Genomic DNA, 23,414 nt, shown 5'->3' with positions numbered 1-23,414 from the left:
TAAAAGTATGCCAAAGCAAAACCAGACTTCTGGATAAATTTTATCAACAATGATTTAAGAAAGAAGTCAGTTAGCAAATGCATGTTCAAGTCCTGCTGGTAGCTGGTAGCATCTCTACACTGGTTTTAACTGGCAGACCAGTTCCTGTGACCCTATAAGAACAGCTTTGGTTTTGCTGCAGCTCAGGCATTGGAATGGGCTGCCCAGGGAAGTAGTGGATTCTCCGTCCCTGGAGATATTTCAAAAGAGACTGGATGTGGCACTCAGTGCCATGGGCTGGGAACTGCAACAGTAGTGGATCAAGGGTTGGACTTGATGATCTCTGAGGTCCCTTCCAACCCAGTCGATTCGATTCTATGATTCTATGATTCAGGGACAGAAGTGGAAGTTCCCAGTCACTCCCCAGCAGCCCACCACATGACACTTACGTAGGAGAAAGCTGAGACTCAGAACTTCCTCTTGTCTACTACCCTCCAGAGCACTTTCAGTTTTGGGGGGTACATTAGCAATGGGAAACCGAGGGCTCACACCACAGCTCTCAGCACCCTTTGCCTGGCCATGAGACAGAGGTGAAGCAGAAGGCAGGGACAGACCTTAGGACGTGCCCCAGTTGTGAGAAGACATGGTCCTTGAGACCAGGGTAAGTTTTGCACAGTGCTGTGTGCTCTATACTGTTTGTTCTGATGTTCTGGTGGTGTTTTAAGCAGCATGTATGGCTCTAGGGAAAGGACAGAGAGAGCATCTCTGGGCTGGGCATTGCTACTGCAGTGATGGCAGAGTTCAGCCATCAGGAGACCTCGAGTCACGCAGGTTGGAGACAAAATAACTTAAATCCTTGTCACAGAGATGACAAAGCTGTTGTGAAGAAATGGAAACAGAAGTTGGTATTTTATGCTATGAAATTTTCATGAAAAGCATGATTTGTTGTTTTATATAGCAGAATACAGAAGTGTTGATCTGAAGGAATGTGCACCAAGTGAGATGGTTTCAGTAATGTGCAGGCAGGTTTAAAGGGATGTAGTACACTGAAGAGCTCTAAACAGAATCAAAGTTCAGCTTTCCAGGGATGTTTGAATTTATCTTTTGGATGTTTGAGTCAAAGATAGGTATTTTGTCTCAAAGCTTTCATTCTCACTCCTGTCTTTTCCAAGTTAATGAAACAACTTACAAGTAACACCAAACCTGACATTTCAAGAGTAACTGGGCATCTGTTGTTGTATTACTTGCATTAATTGTTGCATCAATTGCAACTGATCATGCCTAACAAATAGCTTGTGGAACAGAATAAAAGAGATTTTCTGTAAGATTAAGAAATAGCAGGCTTTGGTGTATTACAAAAAAAAAAAAACAATTAGAAAGGGAGAGCTCTAATATTCAGACACGAGGGATTCATCCTCTCCAGAAAATTCAGTTCAGGAATGCTCTCACTATCATTTCTGCTCAGTACAAAAATGCCATCCTGGTACTTTACAGGGAAATTAATGTTTCTGCTGTAGCAAATAAGATCCAAAGCAGCACTGAGTTTCTCAATCTGGTGTATTTAAGCTTTAAGAGGATTGGTAGGGACCTGATGCACATAAGCCAGGCAATCCCTGGAGAAACGATTTTCAAATTAACTAACAAGATATTGTGCTGCTTACAGCTTATTAGAAAGAAACTGTGAGCAATAGCACATAGCTACTATGCCTGGGATTTAGAAGCTGGATTTGGCTGTCATGTCCATAATTCTTACTGCATTGATTACATAAAGAAGAAGGTGAGAGGAGGGTTTTGTTTCATATTAAGGAAAGTAAAAATACTCTGTGGAATGAATGTAGGATTAGTAAAAAATATAAGGCAGCTTTGTTCCACTATTTACTTATCAAGGCAATTTGTGGAAATCTTCACATAGAAGATTTCAATAATTGAAAATGGGATTCAGAAACAACTTGGTCTTAAATTAAAGGATAAGTAGTACAATTTTTCCAGATATCCAAATGATAGCACTACCTCTACGTGTTGTTAGAATTTCTATGCATAAGAACATTTTGACAGTAATTACCATTCTTCCTGATGTGGAAAGTTCAGGCTAAATGGACAGAGCAAGCAAATGCATTGCAAACAACCTGGGAGAGGAACCATCACAGAATGTGGACAACACTGAAGGACAGAGAAACTAGAAAGACAACAGCTGAGACCCAAACATGGTCTTGATTAAGCTAGCTGGGCAGAGAAACTAGAATTATTAGAATAAGTGACAGAATACATGCAATCCTGGGTAGAGAAAATGAGGGTTTCATAAAAAGGATTTTTAGCAAAGCTGCCACCTCAGTAGTATAATGGCACAAAACTTTGAGACTGTGCACCAGAATGCTTCAGTGAAGATTGCCATGGTAGAAGCTAAATTTAGTACAAAAAAAGTACCAAGGGAGCAAATTACAGGACAAAAGAAATATAAGTGATTGACTTGAGTCTGATAAAAATGCCATGTACTGGTGGAACAAGTGATCTAGTTGTGTGTGATTGCAAAAGGGGGCACTTCAAAACAAAATGTAAAATCTTTGCAGAGGATGGAAGTGAAAATGCTTTGCCTGAAGTTCATATAAAGCCAGTGATTATTACTTTCTAATTAGTGAAACCAATTTCAGAACCTTCTCACTGACACAGAAGTAGTTACCACCTTTTTTCATATAGATGACACGGTAAAGGAACTGAAAATGTAATAAATGCCTTTTCACCTTACTTTAGCAAGAAGGTTATTAAAATAACTAATTGATATTTGACGTGTAAGGACCTCTAGTTCCAACCTTTAGCTGCTCTTGTCATGGAGTTAAATTACCCTTTCTCACATAGCCATCCTTGCACAAGACCTTGCACAACTTCTCTCCTGTCCTAAGCTGTGTCCTAAGGAGACACAGATCAACCTCCCTGCCACATCCCATTAGGAGCAGAACTGATAAAAGGTACTGGTATTCCAAGGTGACACAGCTTCCTTCATTAGGTCTGTCACAATATTGATTAGATTAGGTCTGAAGTCCTTCTTTAGCCTCCTACTGCCCCAGCACATCTCCTGGGAAATTCTGCAGAGTAGGAAACAAATTGAAAGTGACTGTAAAAATAGGGATGCTCAAGATGGTGATAACTCATGGGACTCACACAGATGTGACAAGTGGGGAATTTTGCTAATTTTTGCATCTTGATCCATTAATCCCAAACTTGATGGCTAAATATTACATTATCTTCTTCACAGTAGTTAACCTTTGGAAGCTTGAAAATAACACACCAAATATATCCATTTCTTTCACTGGAGTAAATAACAACATGGTCAAAGTGCTGCCTAGCTCATTTCACCCACCAGAAATTTAAAGAATAAATAAAGAGCAGGTAGATCTGCTCCCTGGGAAGCCTTGGATCAGTTGCCTTCTGCAATTTAGTTTTAGAAATGGTGCAACTGAGCCATATGGCATTCAGCTAATCACAGCAGTCAGTAGCTAAATACAACTAAATACCTGTTCTTACATTTTCAACTGGCTTTACTTATGGGCATTAACTTTAATAGAATACAAGTCCTTCAGTGATGGAGCCTTTGTATGTGACAGATTTGACAGTTCTGAAGGCACAAAGAACAACTGTGAATTTCTAAATACCTTTTTAGATTTAGAAAGAATAGAGGATAGAGATTATTTTTTTTCCTTTTTATGTATAAGGTCCTTTTTTTCCTCTCACACATGGGCTACTCTACAAATACCACAAGTAGGCATATCTGAACTACAAGAAGCCTGAGCAATAAGTTGAGTAAATGTCACTCCTTTTTCTCTGTGCCACTACCTCCCCCACACAACACCCACTCCCTCTGACAGCACCAAAACTATGATTTGATTTTTCCTTTCTTACGAGTGTTCCCTCCTCCTCCTCCTCAACTTCACACACCTTAGGCAAATACGACAGCTGAGCAATTAGCATCCTGTAAGTAAAAGAAACATCTCTATTTGTAGTATGGAAATAGTACATCTGTCACAGTCAGTGACACCACTGGAGACAAGGTGACACACACTGTGAGAGCCTGGGAACCACAACTCTCATCAGACATTACCTTCTTGTATGCCTCAGTGGATAAAGCAACATAAAGCAGAACAAGAGTTGCATATTTCATTCCAGTTTAGTATAACAGAGGATCCCATCTAGAGCCTGCTCCTGTATTTATTTTATTTCTGTGAGTGTAAAAAAAAACATAAGGGGGCTGGATCTGGAATTTTCTGCTATGTAAAAATGTTATTCCCTATGTTCCTATGATAATGCACATTCCAGGTTACCCCTTTCATCCCATTCACAACTGCTAAACTTTTTTCAAAATTAAATCCACTTTCACCTTGTTCTTAAACCAGCCATGGTTTTTTTCCCACTTAGAAGAAAAGGGTAGAACTTCTCTTAATTTGACCTAGCTTTTTATTAATAGAAAGTTTTTGTATATTACTGAAAGATTTGGCAAGATAATTAACATCCCTTTAAAAACGAAGGGGGAGCAGGGAAAGAACAAGAATTGATTATGGATTCACTTTAATTAAATCTGTGTTAAATATGCTCTAGGATACTTAAATAGAAAGATTCATCTATCTATAGCCATAAAGATTACTCCAGGCTCCAAGAAACTCAAACAATGTATCTTCATGCTTTGCAGACTCTTGCCTGTAGGTTATTACTGTGCAGACTTTAATTAAGATTCAGTAACAGCTTTTACATCCCAAAACTATGGTTTGCACCTTGAGAATGTTAAAGAACCAATCTTCTGATGATTGTCCTGGAATAGTGGATTCATTTCTTACGTGGGCTTTTTTTGGGGCGGGTGGAGATTTCAGCAAAAATTAGAAGATTTTTCCTTATAAGGGTACAGGTCAACTCCCAAAGAAAAATATTTAGAAGATCCTTTCCTGAATTGTCAAACAGTATTCTCTAATTACTCTACACTTACGTCCTTGAAGATAAAAGCAGTACAACAGCTGCACCCCTCATGGATTACAGAATTGGGACATCCTGAGCACAGACACAAAGGTGGCCATTCCTCAATATTATAACACAATTAAAAGATATTTTTGTTCTAAGCACAGCCATTTATTTTTGCCCAGAATAGACCACACAATTCTAAGAGAACATTTGTCTTGAAATTCTTCATTCATGTTAACAATAAAAGCAACTTTTTCTTTCTCAAAGGAAGTAATATACACTCCACATCTGCGGAGAAAGCTTGGCAAGTTTTAAATCGTTTTAATGCTTTCAGGTCAAAGATTACTGAACATTTAACTCTGTCTTGTCCCACTTCTTCATTCCTCTCTCTTCATCCTCTTTTCTATATTCCCACTTTATGCATCCTGCTTTCCTTGCTCCTCTGTGTCTCCTGCTGTTCCTCCAGCATCTACCTGCTCTCTGCCTTGCTCCCTTCTCCACACTGAGGTGGCCATGCAGCCCAGCTGTCTTTTGGAGCATTTTTAATGACATTCCTCTCCTATCAATTACTGACCTCTTCATTACCACTGCTGGGTTGGCTTACCAGGAACAGGATTTGTTCCCACTCCCTGCTTCCCTTCCCCCCTCATCATCTTCAGGTCTAAGTGAAGAGGCACACTAGGGCCACACACCCATTTACACATCTCCACCTCTGTGGGTTTTCCAGGTCCTGCACTTTGGCCACAACAACCCCAAGCAGCGCTAAAGGCTGGGCACAGAGTGGCTGAGAGCAGCCAGGCAGAAAGGGACCTGGGAGTCTGGATTGACAGGAAGCTGAACATGAGCCAGCAGTGTGCCCAGGTGGCCAAGAAGGACAATGGCATCCTGGCCTGGATCAGGAACAGCATCGCCAGCAGGTCCAGGGAAGGGATTCTGCCCCTGTACTCAGCCCTGGTGAGGCCACACCTCGAGTACTGTGTCCAGTTCTGGGCCCCTCAGCTCAGGAAGGAGATTGAGGTGCTGGAGCAGGTCCAAAGGAGGGCAACGAGGCTGGTGAAGGGACTCGAGCACAGATCCTATGAGGAGAGGCTGAGGGAGCTGGAGGTGTTCAGCCTGGAGAAGAGGAGGCTCAGGGGAGACCTCATCACTCTCTACAACTCCCTGAAAGGAGGTTGGAGCCAGGGGGGGGTTGGGCTCTTTTCCCAGGCAACTCTCAGCAAGACAAGAGGGCAGGGTCTCAAGTTGTGCCAGGGGAGGTTTAGGTTGGATATTAGAAAGAATTTCTTTATGGAGAGGGTGATCAGACATTGGAATGGGCTGCCCAGGGAAGTAGTGGATTCTCCGTGTCTGGAGATATTTAAAAAGAGACTGGATGTGGCACTCAGTGCCATGGGCTGGGAACTGCAGCGGGAGTGGATCAAGGGCTGGACTTGATGATCTCAGAGATCCCTTCCAACCCAGGCAATTCTATGATTCTATGAATAATTGTTGAGTGCCATGATTATTCTGCTTGCTGTGTTTTGTAACCCAGAAAGAAGAAACATTAGCTGAAGGCTGAGAGTTCTCACAGACTTCAACAAAAATGCCATTAACTTAGCTGGGTTTGATGGTTTCAAATGCTTCTTTCCACCACAAAACCAGAAAGTTCAGGTATCCCAAAGCTGCCTTTCAGCTGTGTGAATATGCTGCTTTGCAAAGGTAGAAGGAGGCCACAAAAAGAGGGTGGAAATGCCAAAAGAAATGTCATTCTTTCGGATTATGCATAGCTTGCTTCTGCCAGGGTGCTTTCCTCTTCCTGGTGACTGAGCCAGAAAATCTGAGGGATAAATGTGTCCCCTGCCTGCACTTCCTTCTCACCTGCAGGGGAAGAGTTTGCGAGTCAAGTTTGAAGAGCACAGGAGACTGTAAAAAGAAGAGTAAAGGAACCCACTTCTTTCAAATTGCTGACATTTTGGAGGATAAAAGAAACTTGAAATCTCTAGGGCTCAAGCCTCACAGGCAGTAGAAAATATAACAAATCCCCTAAAAAGAAAAGAAATAGAAGGAGATAAACTGCCTACCTCTGTATTTAAAAGATCATATATATAAGTCTCCTGAGGAAAGAAACAGGTTAGGAAACTGACAGTGAAAAATTAGATTGAAAATAAGTCTGATTTTCTGCTGTTACTTTCAATTTAATTTTATTTTTAATGAGAAAGAGGTCTTAAAATGAAATAAATATATCTGTGAAAGCCATATTGATACACTGTAGCCACGAGAGGTCAAGAATTTAGGGAAATACAGGCTAGGAACAGCAGGAATAGCCTGGCCAAAATTTCATTTGCTTTCAGGAACTGTACATGTTTATCACCAGCAACAGGCATCCCATCACAGGACTACAGAACAGATGGCAGCACTGAGTGCTTCCAAATTATAACCAGATTCTAGCTTGAGTACCTTACTTATATTGCCTTCTGCCACATCTTTTGACCTCACTTTTGCAACAGAAAAAAAACCCAAAAAGTCCTCTGAAAACAGTGTTTACATACTTGAATGAGAGAAGGAACTAAGATCCCCTTACATTTTTCATTTCTGAAGGTCTTAAGGGAGGAGTGAGGATGCACAGTAAATAAATAGCTTTAGTTTAAAGAACAGACTGTAAGCAGCTAAACTTTTGCCTCTTGCAAAACTATAGCCAGTGTGATTGATGGCTCAGGAATTATATTAAAGTGCAATAGCTTTCTCTGCAGACTGGTAATACCCAGGAAAAAAGTGTCTCTGCTTTGAATGAGTTGATCTGCATATTCTACAAAACCAAAGAATAATATCTTAAAATAAATGGATTTCTTTTACAAAAGCATCATCTTCCCATTTTGGTCACAAATTAAACAAGAAAAAAAAAAGCAAATAGAAGTCAGGCTGCCTGAATACATGAAAGAAAGGGAGAACCTGCATGAAGCAGTCCTCTCTTGTAATTAACATCAACAAACTGATGAGCACTAATTCTGCTCAGCACCTTCCAGTAAGGCAACTCAGAACTGCAGTGTGAAGGCTGCAGACACTGCTGGCAGCTCCTTTCTTAAAGGGTTGTTTTTGCAAAAAGACACTTGTCAGCAAACTGAGTATAGAAGAACTTGGAGCTTCAGTTATTTCTGGGCAAAGATAGCATCCCAAACTTTTGGGGGTTTTGGAGTTTACTCTATATAATTGGTACTTTTCTCACCATTCAGACCAAGAATGAGGCACTTGGTGACTGACCTTAATTTTTAAGAAACACACTCTAGCAGAATACTGAATTATTAAAGGATACAGGACCACAACCACCAAAAAAAAAGAAAAAAAAATTAAAAGATATACACAGAGCACTCGAAAACATGGATGTAAACCATGATTAAAACACTGCTTCAGGTGCCCGTAGCCAGGCTCTCCTCCCTGCTGCTGGCATAGCAAGGCTGCTCTTTCTAAAGGCTGCTTTTCCCACTCTGTTCCCATGACAGCAAGCTCATGTTTCACCACACGTTCAGCAACTCTTTTCTGCACCACAGTCACTGATTAATGCCCTGACCCTTGACTCCTTAACCTCGGCAGTAACAAAACAGAAGGCAAAGGCTCACAGCCCCAGATTTTGAATAGATTCAAGGATGGGTTGCCCTATGTGGCAACAGTGGGACCTTCAGAGTTATTTGCATGAATAAATACAGGCTTTTCTTAACCCCTTTAGCCTTGTCTGAAATTTAGCAGCACTAGAAAAGTAAATAGGTAACCTTTCCAACACAACCTTAAGTGACTCGAAGGATTGTGTTCTCTGCCTACCTGAAAATACAGAGCAACCCCCATGACAGTAAAGAAGCTTTTAGCTGATTCTAAAGTAATAAGGATGTAGAATATGGATGGCAGGAAGATTTAATTTACTTTGCATTGGGCAATATGTAAAAGTGCCTGAACGCTCCTCTCTTAGGAAACTGAAATAGGAACAGGAGTTTTTAAATAACCTACTTCAGGGCACAGCTGCAGGAAGGACTCACTACTGAGCAGTTCTTGAAACGCTCTCATGCCATTTGATGCAGTTTTAACCACTGCAAGGAGCTTCAGCTATGCCTGGGTGTCTTGTTCTTCGTGGTGAGCATAATGGGAAAAACCTGGAAAACTGGAGGTTATTGCACCACAGGGGCTGATGGTGCTTCCATAGGGCAGAAGTCACGTGAGGGTGTAGGATGGGAGTCAAATGTTGGGATGACACTCGGGGCTTGTAAAGGAGGAGGAGGCAGCTGGTGAAAGGGCCGGGCCACCCAGGCTCTTTCCAGCCCCATGATTTGCACAGTGTCTGACCCAGCCCAGCTGCTGCCACTTCTGACTGTTCCCCCCCACACACCAAACAACAGAGGGGACACTGACTGCTGCCCGGCCTCCTCCCTCCTGCCTGGTTCTGTCTGGGGAGCTGTGCGTCGGTACCACAGGGCACTCTGCACACAGGGATCAGTCAGTGAGAGGTGTGTCCTGAGAACTATCCAGGAGTTCCAGTGGCTTCTTTGAAGTGGAAGGGAAGACTAGCTACAGTTCAAGCAGAGAGAAGGAGTTCTACACTTTAAAAGCTTTGATTTCTTAATTTTTCAAAGGGCAGAGAGTAGCAAGTAGGACTGTGAGGCTGCTGGGAAGCACCGGGCCGGGATGCTCGGAGGCTGAGCCCCCCAGCCAGGTGAGAGGAGCAGAGCAGCCTGGTTGGTTTACAGCAGCATCTGGAGGTCACAAGCTGAGCACCAGCCTGGAAAGCAGCAGCTCCCTTCCCTGAAATGATGGCAAGAAGAGAAGGGCCGTGTTTGCTAGGATGAAACAACCCCAGGGAGCAGGAGCGAAGGCTTTTGGCGTAGGCTGTGGGGCTGCTCAGCAGCTGGAGGAGGAGGAGAAGGAGGAGGAGGAGGGGGCAGGAGCAGAAATACGGAGCCTTGGGGACATTGACCCCCGACACCAGAACAACCGATGGATGGATGGATGGATGGGCTGTGGGGGTGTGTGTGGGGGTGTGTAGGGGTGTGTGGGGGTGTGTGGGGGTGCCAGGGGCTGAGCCACAACAACCTGGCAGACTTGACAGCTGCTTGCTGCAGTGATACCCCTTGCAGTACACCCCTGTCTTGTCTTACAGCTACAGAACCACTGCCCTCTGCTTGGGTCACCTTCATCCCCACGTTCTGATCCAAGTATTTTCAACCCTCGGTTAAGTTAGGATGAAAGAAGAAAAAAAAAATGAGGAGAGAAACGTAGTTGGTCATGCTTACAGTCTTACAGCTGTAGCTGTAATTTCAAACACAAATTACTTTTACATGATTGACAGGGAGAGAAAGCTACTGTCAGCACTTCCTAACCTCCTTTGGAGCACTCACAATACCTGTTTAAATTAACAAGCAATCAGCACCCACAGCAATTAACATCACATACACAGTGCTCCAGTTGTGTCTTCTCTAGCTGTTCTTTTCTCCCATGGAAACCTGTATCCCATTGGGCTTGTTTTGACAAGTTACCTGTTTTTCCTTCAAGAATCCTAAGTACTTTTCTGTCAGGTTTTCAGTTTCATATGGCCATTATATTCTCAAGGTGTATTTACCATCAACATAACTTAATCAAACATTTGTTTCCTCTTTGTTCTGTATTATGACTTTTTCTCCTAAGTTCACCGGGGAAATTAACAGATATTTTTTTCCTAGTAATACATGACTGACAGTGAAAAGCTAAGTCTTGAAGTGCAATTGATCCGACAAATTCAATTTACATTTGAATTTCTGTGTTTTGTTCTAACCCCTACAAACTCAAAACAGAATTCAGTTGGTGTGAATCAAAACCAGAGGTTTGGGTGAAAAAACAGTGACTGGAAACCTCTGAGCCTGAGAATCAAAAACAGTGCTTGGACCTGCACAGTGAACATGTCTTGCAGGCTTGGCACAAACATTAGTTTTTCTTGCAAACAATTCTAAGCCCAACTAGTTTTTTCAATGGAAGCCAAAGGTCTGGGGGGCCAGAGAAAGGAGAAAATTAATTTGAAACGGTATCTTCAAATGAGAAAAAAAAAAGCAAAAAAGCAGGGAAATTACCTTTGCATTTTTGGTTTTCAAGAGAAAGAGAAATGGAACTGTGGCCACAGGGGGAAAATGCATGAGAAATGCAAGTTGTGTGGTTCAGGCTGCTTCAGGGCTTGCTGAAAGATTTCGGAAGGTGGACAGATCCCTTTCTCATTAATGAAGGGGCCCTGACTCTAGAGACCCTGAACTCACTCTGTGGAAAGCTATTCAGCCCCCTCCTTTGATTGAAAGCATGAGCCTGTTACTTATGGGCTCTTGGGAGTTTTCCTTTTAAAAACTTGGGGGAAGGGGGAAGAAGATGGCTGGAGGATGGGAAGGATGAGTAGCAAAAAACACTGGTAGTTGAACATAGATAGGGCTTCAAGGAATTTGCAGGACTGCTTTTTGGTGAAAGGTTAAAAGCTTACAAGGTAAGCAATGCTTTTCTTGGGCTGATTATTCTTCCCTTAACACTGATATGTTAAGAAGAAAACTTTTCCACATCTTTAATTCAAGCCTTACCCTCCTACTCTCTCATAGTTTTACCAAAATCTTTATTCTGCTACAATGGAACTAAAAAAAATAATTTTAAAAAAAAGTGCTGTTCCTTTTTCTTGGTGGATATCAGTTGTATTTGAGTAATGCTAAACAAAAATTAATAAATAAAATCAAATCCTGGCCCTCTTTCCTGCAACAGGGAACATGCAGCTCACTTTCCTAAATGGCACACAGCATGAGCTCTTGTCAGACTTTGTGGAGGCTTGAAATGTTTAGTCCTTTGCAGCTGAAAGCTGAACACAGCTTAAAACCAAAAGGATAGGAAGGTGATGGTGGGACATTTGGCATAACTGTACAGGATCACCCCACATGGGAATCAAAAATGTGAGCAGATTAGTTAGCCAGCTCAGTTAGGAGGGCTGTATTGCCAGCTAGCTGTTTCTGTTAAAGGTTCCCTTTTCATATATACAAAAAGGAAAAGATTAAAATACAGCTAAAAGAAATCCACACATGGTGCAAGTGCCCCCGATAGGTACCAGCTTGTAGGTGAAGGGCAACACCCAGCAACAGTGTGTCTAGGCAAAGGGACAGAACTTAAATGCCTCTTCAGTCAATTTGGGCATAAGTGCCTTTAGTGAATTTTAAGATATTTAAGCATTAAAGACACCAAATAAATCTTAAATAAAGACACCAAATAATAACAACAACCTGAAATATTATAATTATTAAAGCAGCAGTATAAGTGCACTTCAGTTTGCAATGTGAATTGGAAGATTCCTAACTAAATATGTTATTGATGCTTTTAAAAGACAGAACGTTATTAGTAGTTGAATTAGTATTTAAATATTTCAAAAGCAGTGTGGTTACATGAAATACTTTGAACTCATTGGCTTGTAGCCAGATTTGTTGAAGCAAGAAGTCTTCAGCTGTTTCAGTGCTTGGACCAATCCACAGCTGTACCTTCTGGCAATTTTGTTCAAAGGCAAACTCCAGATTATTTTACCCTACTGTGATATTCCAGACTAGTTCTCAGAAATTACCTGTAAACTTCCTAGTTAGCACACAACACTGCACTAACTGAGAGAGGCTTCTCAGACAAGACTTTTAACTAAAATCCAAATTATTACTAACTAGAGCTTTCTGGCTGTACAAACGTGTGGCTTTCAGATCTCAGAGTCTGAAAAAAAGGTAACACAAATGAAGAGCTATTACCTTCAAAACTAATTAAGCATAACACATTATTAAAACTTGTTTCTTTCCAGTTTAACTACTTCAGGATTTCAAAAATCGATTGCAAAAGATCTCATTTTAGGTAAAATAGGAAATCGAAGTACTAAAAAGGAATAAATAAACCCACCTAATTAATAACTACTTTCTAAAAGCAAGTAGATGACTTGTAAGTAAACTACCTGATTGCCCAACAGGCACAGTAGAAATCATTCTTAAAGAGGGAGAAAATTGAAGTCCACATTTTCTACTATTTATGCACCAACAGAATAAACAGAAAAATTGAAAGGTGCAGGGAAGAGCTGCGATTCATTTATAATGGAAGGGACTACATTTTCAGATACAGGTACCAATCTTGCTGCTGTCTATAGATGCCTGATTCAAGATGAAGCTGTATTTTGTAGTTGTTATCTGTTTCTAAGGAAAAATATGTCAGCTATTAGCAGTCCATAATAACTTCTAAGTTATCTTCTAAGCTGAGCAGAGATCTTGGTAGGAAACTGAATGGACAACTTCAAGATAAATCTAAGTACTACCAAGTATTTACTTGGGGTGTCTCTTCAGTGCTGCTATGTTTGGACAGTTATAACTTTGATTTAGTAGAGTATAATATTAGCACTTTTACAAAGATAGTATATCCAGTCTTTAAACAAAAAACAACAAACCACCAACATAAGCAAAATCTAACTTTTTGCTCGTGCTGGGCACGTTCATAAGGTAATGCTGAAAATCAGTCTTTATTTGGGGCTTTATCTAAAGCCTCCTGAGGTCATTCAGATAAGTTCTGTTGCCTCCAATGACTTCTGTACTAAGACCCAGATCTGCAGCACTGGGCACAATAACCTGGGGCACCCCTTCTGTAAGATCATGATGAATTTATCATCATTTATATCTGAAAGGAGAACGGGGAATGTCCCAGTATCGCTAGCAAAACAATATTTCATTACTCTTTAAAACATGCACATGCATATACCAGAAGAACAATGCTGACTGCTGACTTGATGCTCTTTGATGTGTGAACATATAAGACAACTGGAGACATTCCAATTATCTCCAGTTCAAAGTTAGGCCAAAATTAGAAGCAGGTATGAATAATGTATTAGGTTTTAGTAGAAACAGCAGTGCTGAGCAGAATAAAGATGAAAGTTTAGCTTAGCTGTGAATACGTGAAGCAGGTAAGCAACACTGGTTCCTTAAACAGACACGTTGGAACACATCCTCAGAAGTTCAATTAACAAAACATATGTCAAAACAGAGTTCTTTGACAGGTTATAAATTGCTTTCAGATGCATTTCTCACATTTTCAGGGTAATCTTAGAAGCCCAACTTTTCTGTGAAAGTTCCTTTAACTTCTTTATGAGACTTCTTAAAAGAAATAACAATGTCATTTGTTAAAAACCCCTTGTCATTTACCAAAGTAGCCTGGAGTTCATTCCAAATCCAAAGATGTATTTGGAAGGCTCATTAGCCAACACATAACTCAACACACTGGCCCCAATCCTCAGAGGGTGCTAAGCAGTCTAATTCAATTAATTTCAGAAAGCTTACCAACTTCATTAAAATCTAGCATTTAATCAAGGAATAAACAAGTTACAAGTAGTAATGCTTCTGGCTGGATAAGCTATTTTTGCTTGGATGTCTGTTACCTTCCAGGTAAAGATGCCCAGTGAGCATTCCAGCACTGCCAGAGATTCTGGTTGGTTTGGGTTTGTTTTTGTTTTGTTTTGTTTTTTTTTTTTGCTTTGTATATTCTTTGAAAAAGATTGGTTCTCAGAAAATTATCATGAGAGTGCAGAATGAGAAGATAATTTATGGCCACTGTAATTTTAATTTTTGCACTCTTGTCAAAGACCTGTTTTTTTCCTTACCTGCCTAGTAAAGCTTCACAGCTCTTTGTCACTGTGGGGGATCTGGGGGAAGCCCCCCCCAGCAAGGCCATGGCTGGCACTTGGGCACAGGGCCCCCTGAGGGCAGTTTTGATAAGGGAAGCTGACAACAGGACAGAGGTGATTTTTCACATGAAGTTACCTGTACAGTTATTTAGATGCCCTTGCTAAAAGCCTCTGCTGCCTCCCTTCACTGGCTGCAGTTTCAGTTTCTAGTATTTTGTAAACTATAAAAATGAAGTGACTGCATAAAGCAACTCCATATTCTCTACATTTTTAGTGGCAGTAAACAAGCTTTAGCAAAAACAAAAAACTCAAGGGGCTCACTGGGGACTACAAAACAATAAAGCATACAGTCCAAAAAAATTCATGGCATGTCAGCTATAAAACTTAATCTACTACTACCTATTATGAATTATTACCTTCTATACCATGTAATGCTAGGGAAATTCTAGGCTTTTAATTTACTTTAGAAAATAACTTCTGATGGAAAAATTGTCATATGCAGTGCTTTCATCTTTTGTTTTAAGATTACAATTCTGTTTCCTAGAACCAACTGAACACTTGACCAAACCCTTCTTTAGTTCAATAGTTAGGTGTGAGAGGAAGCAGGCATTTGACTTCTCTGCCAAGGCCATGTACCAGAATTGTGCTAAACTGGCAGAGGCATTTAAAATGCCAACACTTGAGTGCCTCTAGAGTCTTCATTTTTTCCTGCATCACCTAATTTTTATGCCAGTAAGAGACCAGATCCAGTAAGAAATACATGAGTGGGAACAATGTGATTTTTCCTCCTTTTTGGACTGGTCTTGTGTCATAGTAGAATATGACAAGAAATTTTTCAGCCTACTTAACTCAGTGACACAATGCAGACTGGTGTCTAGGAGAATCTTCTCTATACTGTTTAATATTATGCTCATAATCATTCTTGGAACAGCATAAAATGATACCCTGTCTTAGGCTATATAGAGAACTCCCCTAATTAACATATGCCTATAAAACCCTTATGCTGAACAGACAGAACAAAGCATTTTAAAATCTGAACTAAATTAGGAAAGACTTATTAATGATTTTGAAAAAAATAGTTATTCAAGTAACTTAATGCATTTGCAACACTTCCTGTAATCCAAGTTGTATTTTTTTTACTTCAGGATCAGGCTGATTTCATATGACTTAAACCTACAGCACAATTACATCCCAGTGGGATGTCTTGTAAGTTTAGGATTTCCAGCTCTTCTTTGCCATGCACATATCCTGTGGAAGCTGCTAATGAGAAAACAGGAAATATAAAATGCTCGCAAGGAATCCGCCTCTTAAAAAAATGTAAAAGAATCTCATTTTCAGTGAAAGTTCTCAAATTACCAAGCAGTACTGCACCACATTTAAGTCATTACTATTAAATTGCTGCATTTGTAGGCAAAGCACTTTGAAGGGTTTTTTCCTGCATAAAGATCTTACAGAAATGGAAGAGTACCACCTGATCAAAAAATCCTTTTAAGAAGAGAGTTCAGGGCCTTACACTTAGGAATAGACTGCCCAGGAAATCTTCCATGATGGAAAGCTTTTACCCTTAAATCACTAGCTCAGACTTCAGAGAGTAGGTAACTGTAACACTTGAGGACACACACTGACACCAGGAGGGATGAAAAAGAGGAAAAAACAAAATCCCCTTGCTATACTAAGTAATTTAATTAAAAAAAGAAAACAATAAGTCTTTCAGTGTTATACATGTGTATACACATGAGCTTCACAAACGTTTTACATTTGCCATGTATAGTGATGCCAATTTATTTCAAAAGTCTAAAGAGAAAACTAAGTAGCAGAGCTGACCATGTTCTCCTGAACAAGAGGCAGCCACTCTCCTGAGCTACACTTAAACCTTCGTTACCTTTATTTTTGTTGCAGCCATTTCAAAAACTCAGACTATATTCCCCTATAGCTTCTCTCCTCAGATTAACCTACAGTCTAGACCCATTTCTATCTTGTCTAGCTCAGGAAGAAAAGGGAAGTTAGAGAAGAAGGAAATGCAGGGGAAAAGCCATGGGAGCACTCTGTGAAGTCTACAGAGATTAGACTTCTGAGTTTTCATTCCAAAAATCCATCACCAGCATTACTATTTATTTTAGGGAGCTTTGTCATCCTTGCACAAATGAAAAAAAAAAAAAAAAGCAAACAAATTTTTTAAAAAGTCTCCGAACCTGAGTTAAAACAGACTCTGTACATCATCTGCACAACTGTTGCAGAGCCAAGAACCTCATTTAATAAATAGTGAGCACAAACAAGTGAGCACCAGCAGGAACAAGCTTCCCCTGAGGAGGCAATATCAGCTTTGTTTCCCACATGCTCATGCCCAGGGGAATCCCCTCTGAAGTTGCTACCTGACCTGACATCTGTTTCATGCCACTGGAGCGAGGCAAACAGCAGCAGTAAGGTTGAAACCCAGACACATCAGAACATACGTGGTGTTTGAATTCACTGCATTTATTTTATGCTGTTTGATTATTCTTCTTTTGGTGAGAAAGGAGAAGATAAATGGTAATGTTTGAGTGAAATAATAAAACACACTCCCTAAGTGAACTTCAGTATTGTCACAATGACCTTGAAAAGGCAGAGCTACAAATTCAGTGATTATCCTACTGACATCAAAACAACCAAGTGTTCCAGGAAAAAGAAAATAAATATTGAAAAGGAATTATTGAAACTTGCTATCCTGTGATACAACTAGCTGTCAGATGAATGACCATCCTGGCAAAGCCAAACAGACTCAAGGCACACATTGTTCTTTCTTTTCAATTGTAACTTGATCGGTACATAGCACAGGGAAAAACTCCAGGGAAACACTAGATCTTTTTTATTTGGAATTTATTTATATTTATTTCCTTATACAGATATTGCCGTAAAGGGCTGGGTGCAGTCACGTTAATCCTTTGACTGATTTATGTCAAGATGCTTTAGCAAAACAGAAGACTAAGTAGTTGTTCCATTAATTTCACTACCATACAAGGTAGCTCATTTTTCAATCAATTTTTATTGATTGAAAATCAATTAAAAAAAAAATCAATTTTTATTTTCTCTTTTACTTTCAACATCTGTACATATATATGAGGAAGATTGTTCACCTGCACATTAGCCTCCAGGTTAATCCAGTGAAAGTCTGACCATGTAGGGTCATCATATTTTCCTGTTTCATGTTTAATAGTTTATGCTCAGACAGTGTGAGGCTGTGACCTAGAATATACAAGATAAATACTCATATACATGAGACAATATCCTATATTCTGTACTACTCAGTATCAGCTTGATATACATTTGATTATTCACTAAATTTGGGATTTCTGCAAGTTCTTCCCAAGTAGCTTAAACTGTGCTGAAACACTCTGTGCTGAGTCTCATCTCATCTATACACACATTTGTAAGTAGGCTTGGGGGCTCATCCATCTGTTCAGTAGCTCATTACTCATCAAAACGCTGTCTTAAAAAAAGTATTAATTTTAATACTTAATTTGGTGACAACTTATTGCTAAAATTAAACCATATTAAGCTTCATTTTCTCACTATTTCTCCACATCTTTTGCTTGATACTGTTAAGACTATCATACCTTGATTCTATTCACAGTAAAGTCATTAGAATTAAAACAACAGCTGTTGGTAAACTGAGTAGATTTTATCCCACTCTAAAATTTTCCTAATAATTGCTGCTTAACTTCTTGGCTGTGCTAGCAAAAGGGAGCCAAATGATAGATGTGTACAGGAACTGAATTACTTGCAGTTACTCAGGTAAGACAGATACATATCAGGTTTGTAGACTAGTAAAGGTGAGTTACTGCAAATGCATTTATCAGCCCAGCACTGCTCACCATCAGCTGTTTTGTAAAGCTAAAAAAAAATAAAAAAATAAAAAAATAAATTGATTCCTGATCACTAAAAGTGATCACTGGCCTTAACCTTCTAAAATACCTGTGTGCATGCTCACAGCATTGCTGTTGTAGTTTTTGCTAAAGCATACAGAAGCTTGACTAGTCAGACTAACAGTGTTGATCTGCTAGTTGTGATGCCCCGGAGCTTAAAACACTAAAAATAAACTTCTTTTCTGTTAGGCTGGCTAGAAGAAATAGCAACCCACGTGCATTTACAAAAATACCATATCAAGAAGATTGACATCAGCAAACATGCAGATTTTTTTTCCCCCAGGGCACCAAATTGCTGATCTGTGTACATGCTCCCTTCTTGGCATAATTGATTTTCACTTTCTGCACAGTGTCACATTCTTGGAATAGTTGGTGTTGGAACATGCATCAAAATATAAGTGAAGGACACACTAGCTGGGATAAAACCAGACCTTCTTCATCTTGAACCCAAGCTTGAACCCAATTTAAAATAGACTATCATCTGCTTTTAAGTATTCAGCTTAAAAGACTTTAAATAAAAAGAGAGCATATTACATAAACATAACTATTCTTCCATGTCATAGTCAACATCAGACTGAATCCCAAACATTAAAACCAGCTTTTTTATGCTTTTTCTGCCCTTTCTTGGAAAACAAAACAGAAGGAAGAGTGAGCAGACTCCATCATTTCCAGAATATACATAAGTACAAATGGACTAAGTTTACAACTACAGAAGTAGCTGTTCAGCTACTATTTTCATTTAGGCACGACAACTTCTAGCAACTTCTTTAAGCAGAAAATGCTAAGCAAAGTATCTTTTTAAGAACTCCTCCTTTCATTCACCCTCTGGCTTGTTCTATGCATTTAAATGACCTGAGATCCTCAAATCCCTGCAAGATGTTTCTCTTGTTACATCACTGATGCAAAGGAGGCACATCACCCCTTTTTATTTTAACCAAAGATAATTCATCTACACCAACTAAGAATACAACAAGGCCATCCATGGTATGTTACAGTGCCATTTCCCAACTGGATATACCTTAAATTAGCAGACAAGATAGTTGCTAAAACTACAGAATTCTGTGACTGAAGCATCTGTGAAAATCAGGAACCAAAACTGACTACTTCTAGCCAGCTTTCTCAGGCAGCTGTGCCATGTTAACTATTAAAATGTCAGTCACAAGTTAACAGCTCTACACCAGTATCATAGGCAGTTTTTGTCACGATTTTGTTATATCTCCTATTTTGGCAGAGGCACAAAAGCTTGGGGATTAGCACCGTGCCCTCTAAATGCTAGGGAAGAGCTTTCCTTTCAATCCAAGAGTGAGCTATGGTACTGAACATCAGTGAAAAAAGCAGTTTCAAACTGCTCAGCCAGTGGTTATCCTCAGTGGTGTCACAGAGCTGACCTTATGCCAATGAAAACACTTTGCTCCACAAATATGTAACTGAATTTTCACACCTAGTTTATCTTTCAGGTAGAACTGAAAACAGACAAAGTGATGATCCACATCTGAAGTTGTTCATATATTTTCAGCTTTGTTTGTTCTAAAAATTACCAGTTCTGCCCCCAAGATAATCAGCAAAGACCTCTTCAGCAAAACATTTTTAAAATGGAAAATGTCATTTTCAAACTACAACATTCATTGGCTCTGACAAAACTATTATGTGGAAAGATTCATCATGTTCCAGGTCAGGAAGAGAAAGAGAGAGAGAAGGCACAGTCAGTAATATCCCCAGACTGGTGGTTACAGTGTTCAACCTTACTTTAAGTCTCAAGATTTAAAAGCTTTGCTGGATTCAGAAGCACGATTTGAAACACTCTTCTCCCACTCCCATCTGCTACCAAGTTATTAATGTCCCATCAAGTTATTCTGCAGTGTAAACCTCTGAAATTTAGAAGTTTTCAAATTCATCTAAAAGTAGTTTGAGAACAGATTTCAAATCTTAAAACTTGGATGCAACAAGAAAATCTTGAACATCAGTGCAGCCCTACAAGTAAGACAAAAAACCCTAACATTTCCTGAAGACATTTCCCCAAGGCTTTGAAGCTCTTCCTACAATCTGCTCCTTATATTATAAATTCTTATAAATGGTCCACAGGTAGCTTGGCCATTGAAAAGTTCCATCTAAGGCCACTGTTGTTACTGCTTGTGGATTTTTATAGCATTTCCAGCACAAATTCCTTATTTTAGGACCACATAAAATGGTTCAGCCTAGAACCAAGGCCATCAATGAATAAAAAGCATTAATATGACATGCATTTTTAATTTACCTTTTTTTTCATGTTTCAAATGGGCAGCATTAGGCTGAGTGCCCTAAAACCTAACAAAATGTAAGAACTGGAAGACTGCAAGAACTATTCTTGTAAAGGTGATGGGCGTACAAAATAGTTTCTGGGATCATACTGCTTTGGGGGAATAATGTGCTAATAGAACAAAACATAACATGAAAATGCAGCCCCTTCTATACTCTGGCCACTTTCAAGGCCTGTAGATAACAGTTCAACCTCAGAGTAAGAACCAAGGCTACATACTGTGTATACTATGAACTATGTACAGCTTTAAAGACCAAAGCAGTGTGCTATATTCATCCTGCTGCGTACATGAAAAGGTGGGAATGTACAGATGGATACTTGATCCCATTTTGTTGTTTAATCAACACTATCAAGAATGCCTTACACAATTAAGTCTACTTCCCATGGGCTCTCTGCTGGTTTTGTCCCTTTAATTCCTTCACTAACACTGAGGCCTTAAATTGTGTGGACATATTCTGTTAAATGAAACCCAATGTTAATAATAACCAAATCTGTGTGGAAGGTGAACAGCTGATTTGACAATGAAAGCTCCAAGAACAGCATTTCTAGGAGAGTCCCGTTATACTTGGTTATAATCTCAGATCAGCATTAATGACATTGGTAATTACTTGGCCTTTGTTAAGCAGTTACATTTCAGATGTACACACAGGCCCAAAATGCCTGTTTCCAAAACACTGGTTTCTAAGACCAGTGGAGAAACCTCAAGTCTCTTCTTCCAGAACTCACGCTTTACTTGATAATTTTGACTCTCCAATTGATTTCTCCTTTGGTTTCACCCATTTTTCTTTGCTAATCTTCCTTAATTTTAACAAGCTATTGACCAGCAACTTTCCCATTAAAAGGAACTAGGCCATTGTATTCTAACACACTAAAGCAAAAACTGGCTGAATATAAAAACATTCAACATGTCCCAGACAAACACTGAGGCACAGTGGGATTTAACAATTGGCCCAGCAGGTCTGGAGCACAAGCAGGAACAGAACCCAAACACTGCCAGCACCAATCCAGTTCATTAAGCATAACTAGGAGAACATATTCCATCAGTGTTAGGCAGTATGGCAGAGTCTGAAGCTGCCTTCAAGGCTGAGACAGTCACAATGTGACAGCTGCTGACTCATGCTGCAGTGAGAGACTCCTCTGACCAGCTGGATGGAACCACAGCACTGCTGCCTCAAAAGCAAGCTACAGAACAAGTACCAGCTCTACTGATTAAACATGCCTTAAGGTCCACCCACCAGTAACATGAGGCAATGCCTAATGAAAACATCTTCAAAATGCAAGCTATTTGTTGAGGAACAGGAGTTACACAACAACAAAAACAGTTTGACCTTAGAGTTTCTGTACCATCAGATTTCAACATCCAGAATAGATAGCTAAAGGTCATAATCCACACTTTATACAGAAAACGAAGGTGAAATAAAAGGCTTCCATGATTCATGCTATACAAGCTGAATTTATGTCTTCAGCTTCTCTGGTTTATAAAAGCTACTCTTTCAACAATGCTGCAAGACTACACAATGCAGCGTTGACAAAAATAAGCATCAGAGTAGAAAAGGAAAAATAATACATCTCCCTGAACTTGCATTCTCTAGCCCCTCCCCCCTCAACATTTACATACACAGATATAGGTATGTGTATAAACAAGAAATAAACACACACACAAACACACATTCCTTTACATATACATACAAAAAAAAAATCTAAACTGAATCTGCTGAACTGCAGAAGGGAAGAGTATGGAAAAACACTTTGATACAGTGCCAATAAGCACAACATAAGGAACTGCAGACAACAGGGTAAGCCTTGGCTGTTTGTCTCTACATATATTACTTTGGATTTTATCCAACTATGGCAAGAATCAGCACACATACAATCTGTGCTCCAGGGAAAAAGTACGATCCACCAGGTATTCCAAAACCTTGGTAGAAACCCTGTCTGCTCTTCCTGAAGCTTATCGTGCAGTGATGTAACAGGCCTACAGACTGAAGTACAGTCTGTACTTTCAGAGAAGAGAGAGCATGCCTAGCTAATAGTTTCCTCTAATCTATTAGAACATTTCTAAATTCCTACATTTCTTAGCTCCAAGGAGAAGGGAGATCAAATTTCTGATGTCAAAAAACAAAGAAAACAACAAAATAAAACCCCCAACAAAACAAAAAAAAAAGATCAGGGGTTATTTTCACGGCAGATTGAATCTGACTAGAGCTCAATTTACTGTGTATGTTTTGCTAAGATTAATGGATGTATACTTCTACAAGTCTCAGCAAATGTTTGAGCAAGGTGGGGAGAGACTAGCACAGAAGCAGAAGGAGTTCTGATACTTGTTTTTCACGTGCACGTATTTGCAGGCTTACTGGCAGTGTTCTTAGCTGTAAATATTAGATGACTTATTAAAAGGTATTCATAGCCCTCAGAAAAAAAAATATTATCAGATTTACTACACAGTGTTAGCCTACAAATTGCTACCTGCTGCTTTAGATGACCTTTTATAAATATCTTAAAGATGTTTGAGTAAGATTTAACAAAACTTGTTCCTCACCCTCACTCCTCTAGGGTTACACATCCTAATGTGGCCCTGCATTAGGTCAGACCACTGGATTCAAAGCTCACGCCTTCTGGGACTTCCTTAGTGTCCAAGGCAGGCAGCATG

General features: G+C 39.7%; 1 protein-coding gene across 1 annotated transcript in view; it reads left to right on the top strand.

The window, feature by feature from the left end:
* The first annotated feature begins 530 nt into the window (after positions 1-530).
* RASGEF1A (RasGEF domain family member 1A) overlaps positions 531-23,414 on the top strand; it is a 52,158-nt gene continuing 29,274 nt past the window's right edge. Inside the window, exon 1 of the mRNA XM_030453165.1 lies at positions 531-640. Within this exon, the coding sequence (XP_030309025.1) occupies positions 623-640 (18 nt within the window). The 5' untranslated portion in view covers positions 531-622. The remainder of the gene's footprint in view (positions 641-23,414) is intronic.

Source organism: Calypte anna, chromosome 6 (assembly GCF_003957555.1).
Source record: "Calypte anna isolate BGI_N300 chromosome 6, bCalAnn1_v1.p, whole genome shotgun sequence".
Classification (NCBI taxonomy): domain Eukaryota; kingdom Metazoa; phylum Chordata; class Aves; order Apodiformes; family Trochilidae; genus Calypte; species Calypte anna.
The sequence above is the reverse complement of the archived record's forward strand: the minus strand, read 5'-3'. Positions and strand labels throughout refer to the sequence as shown.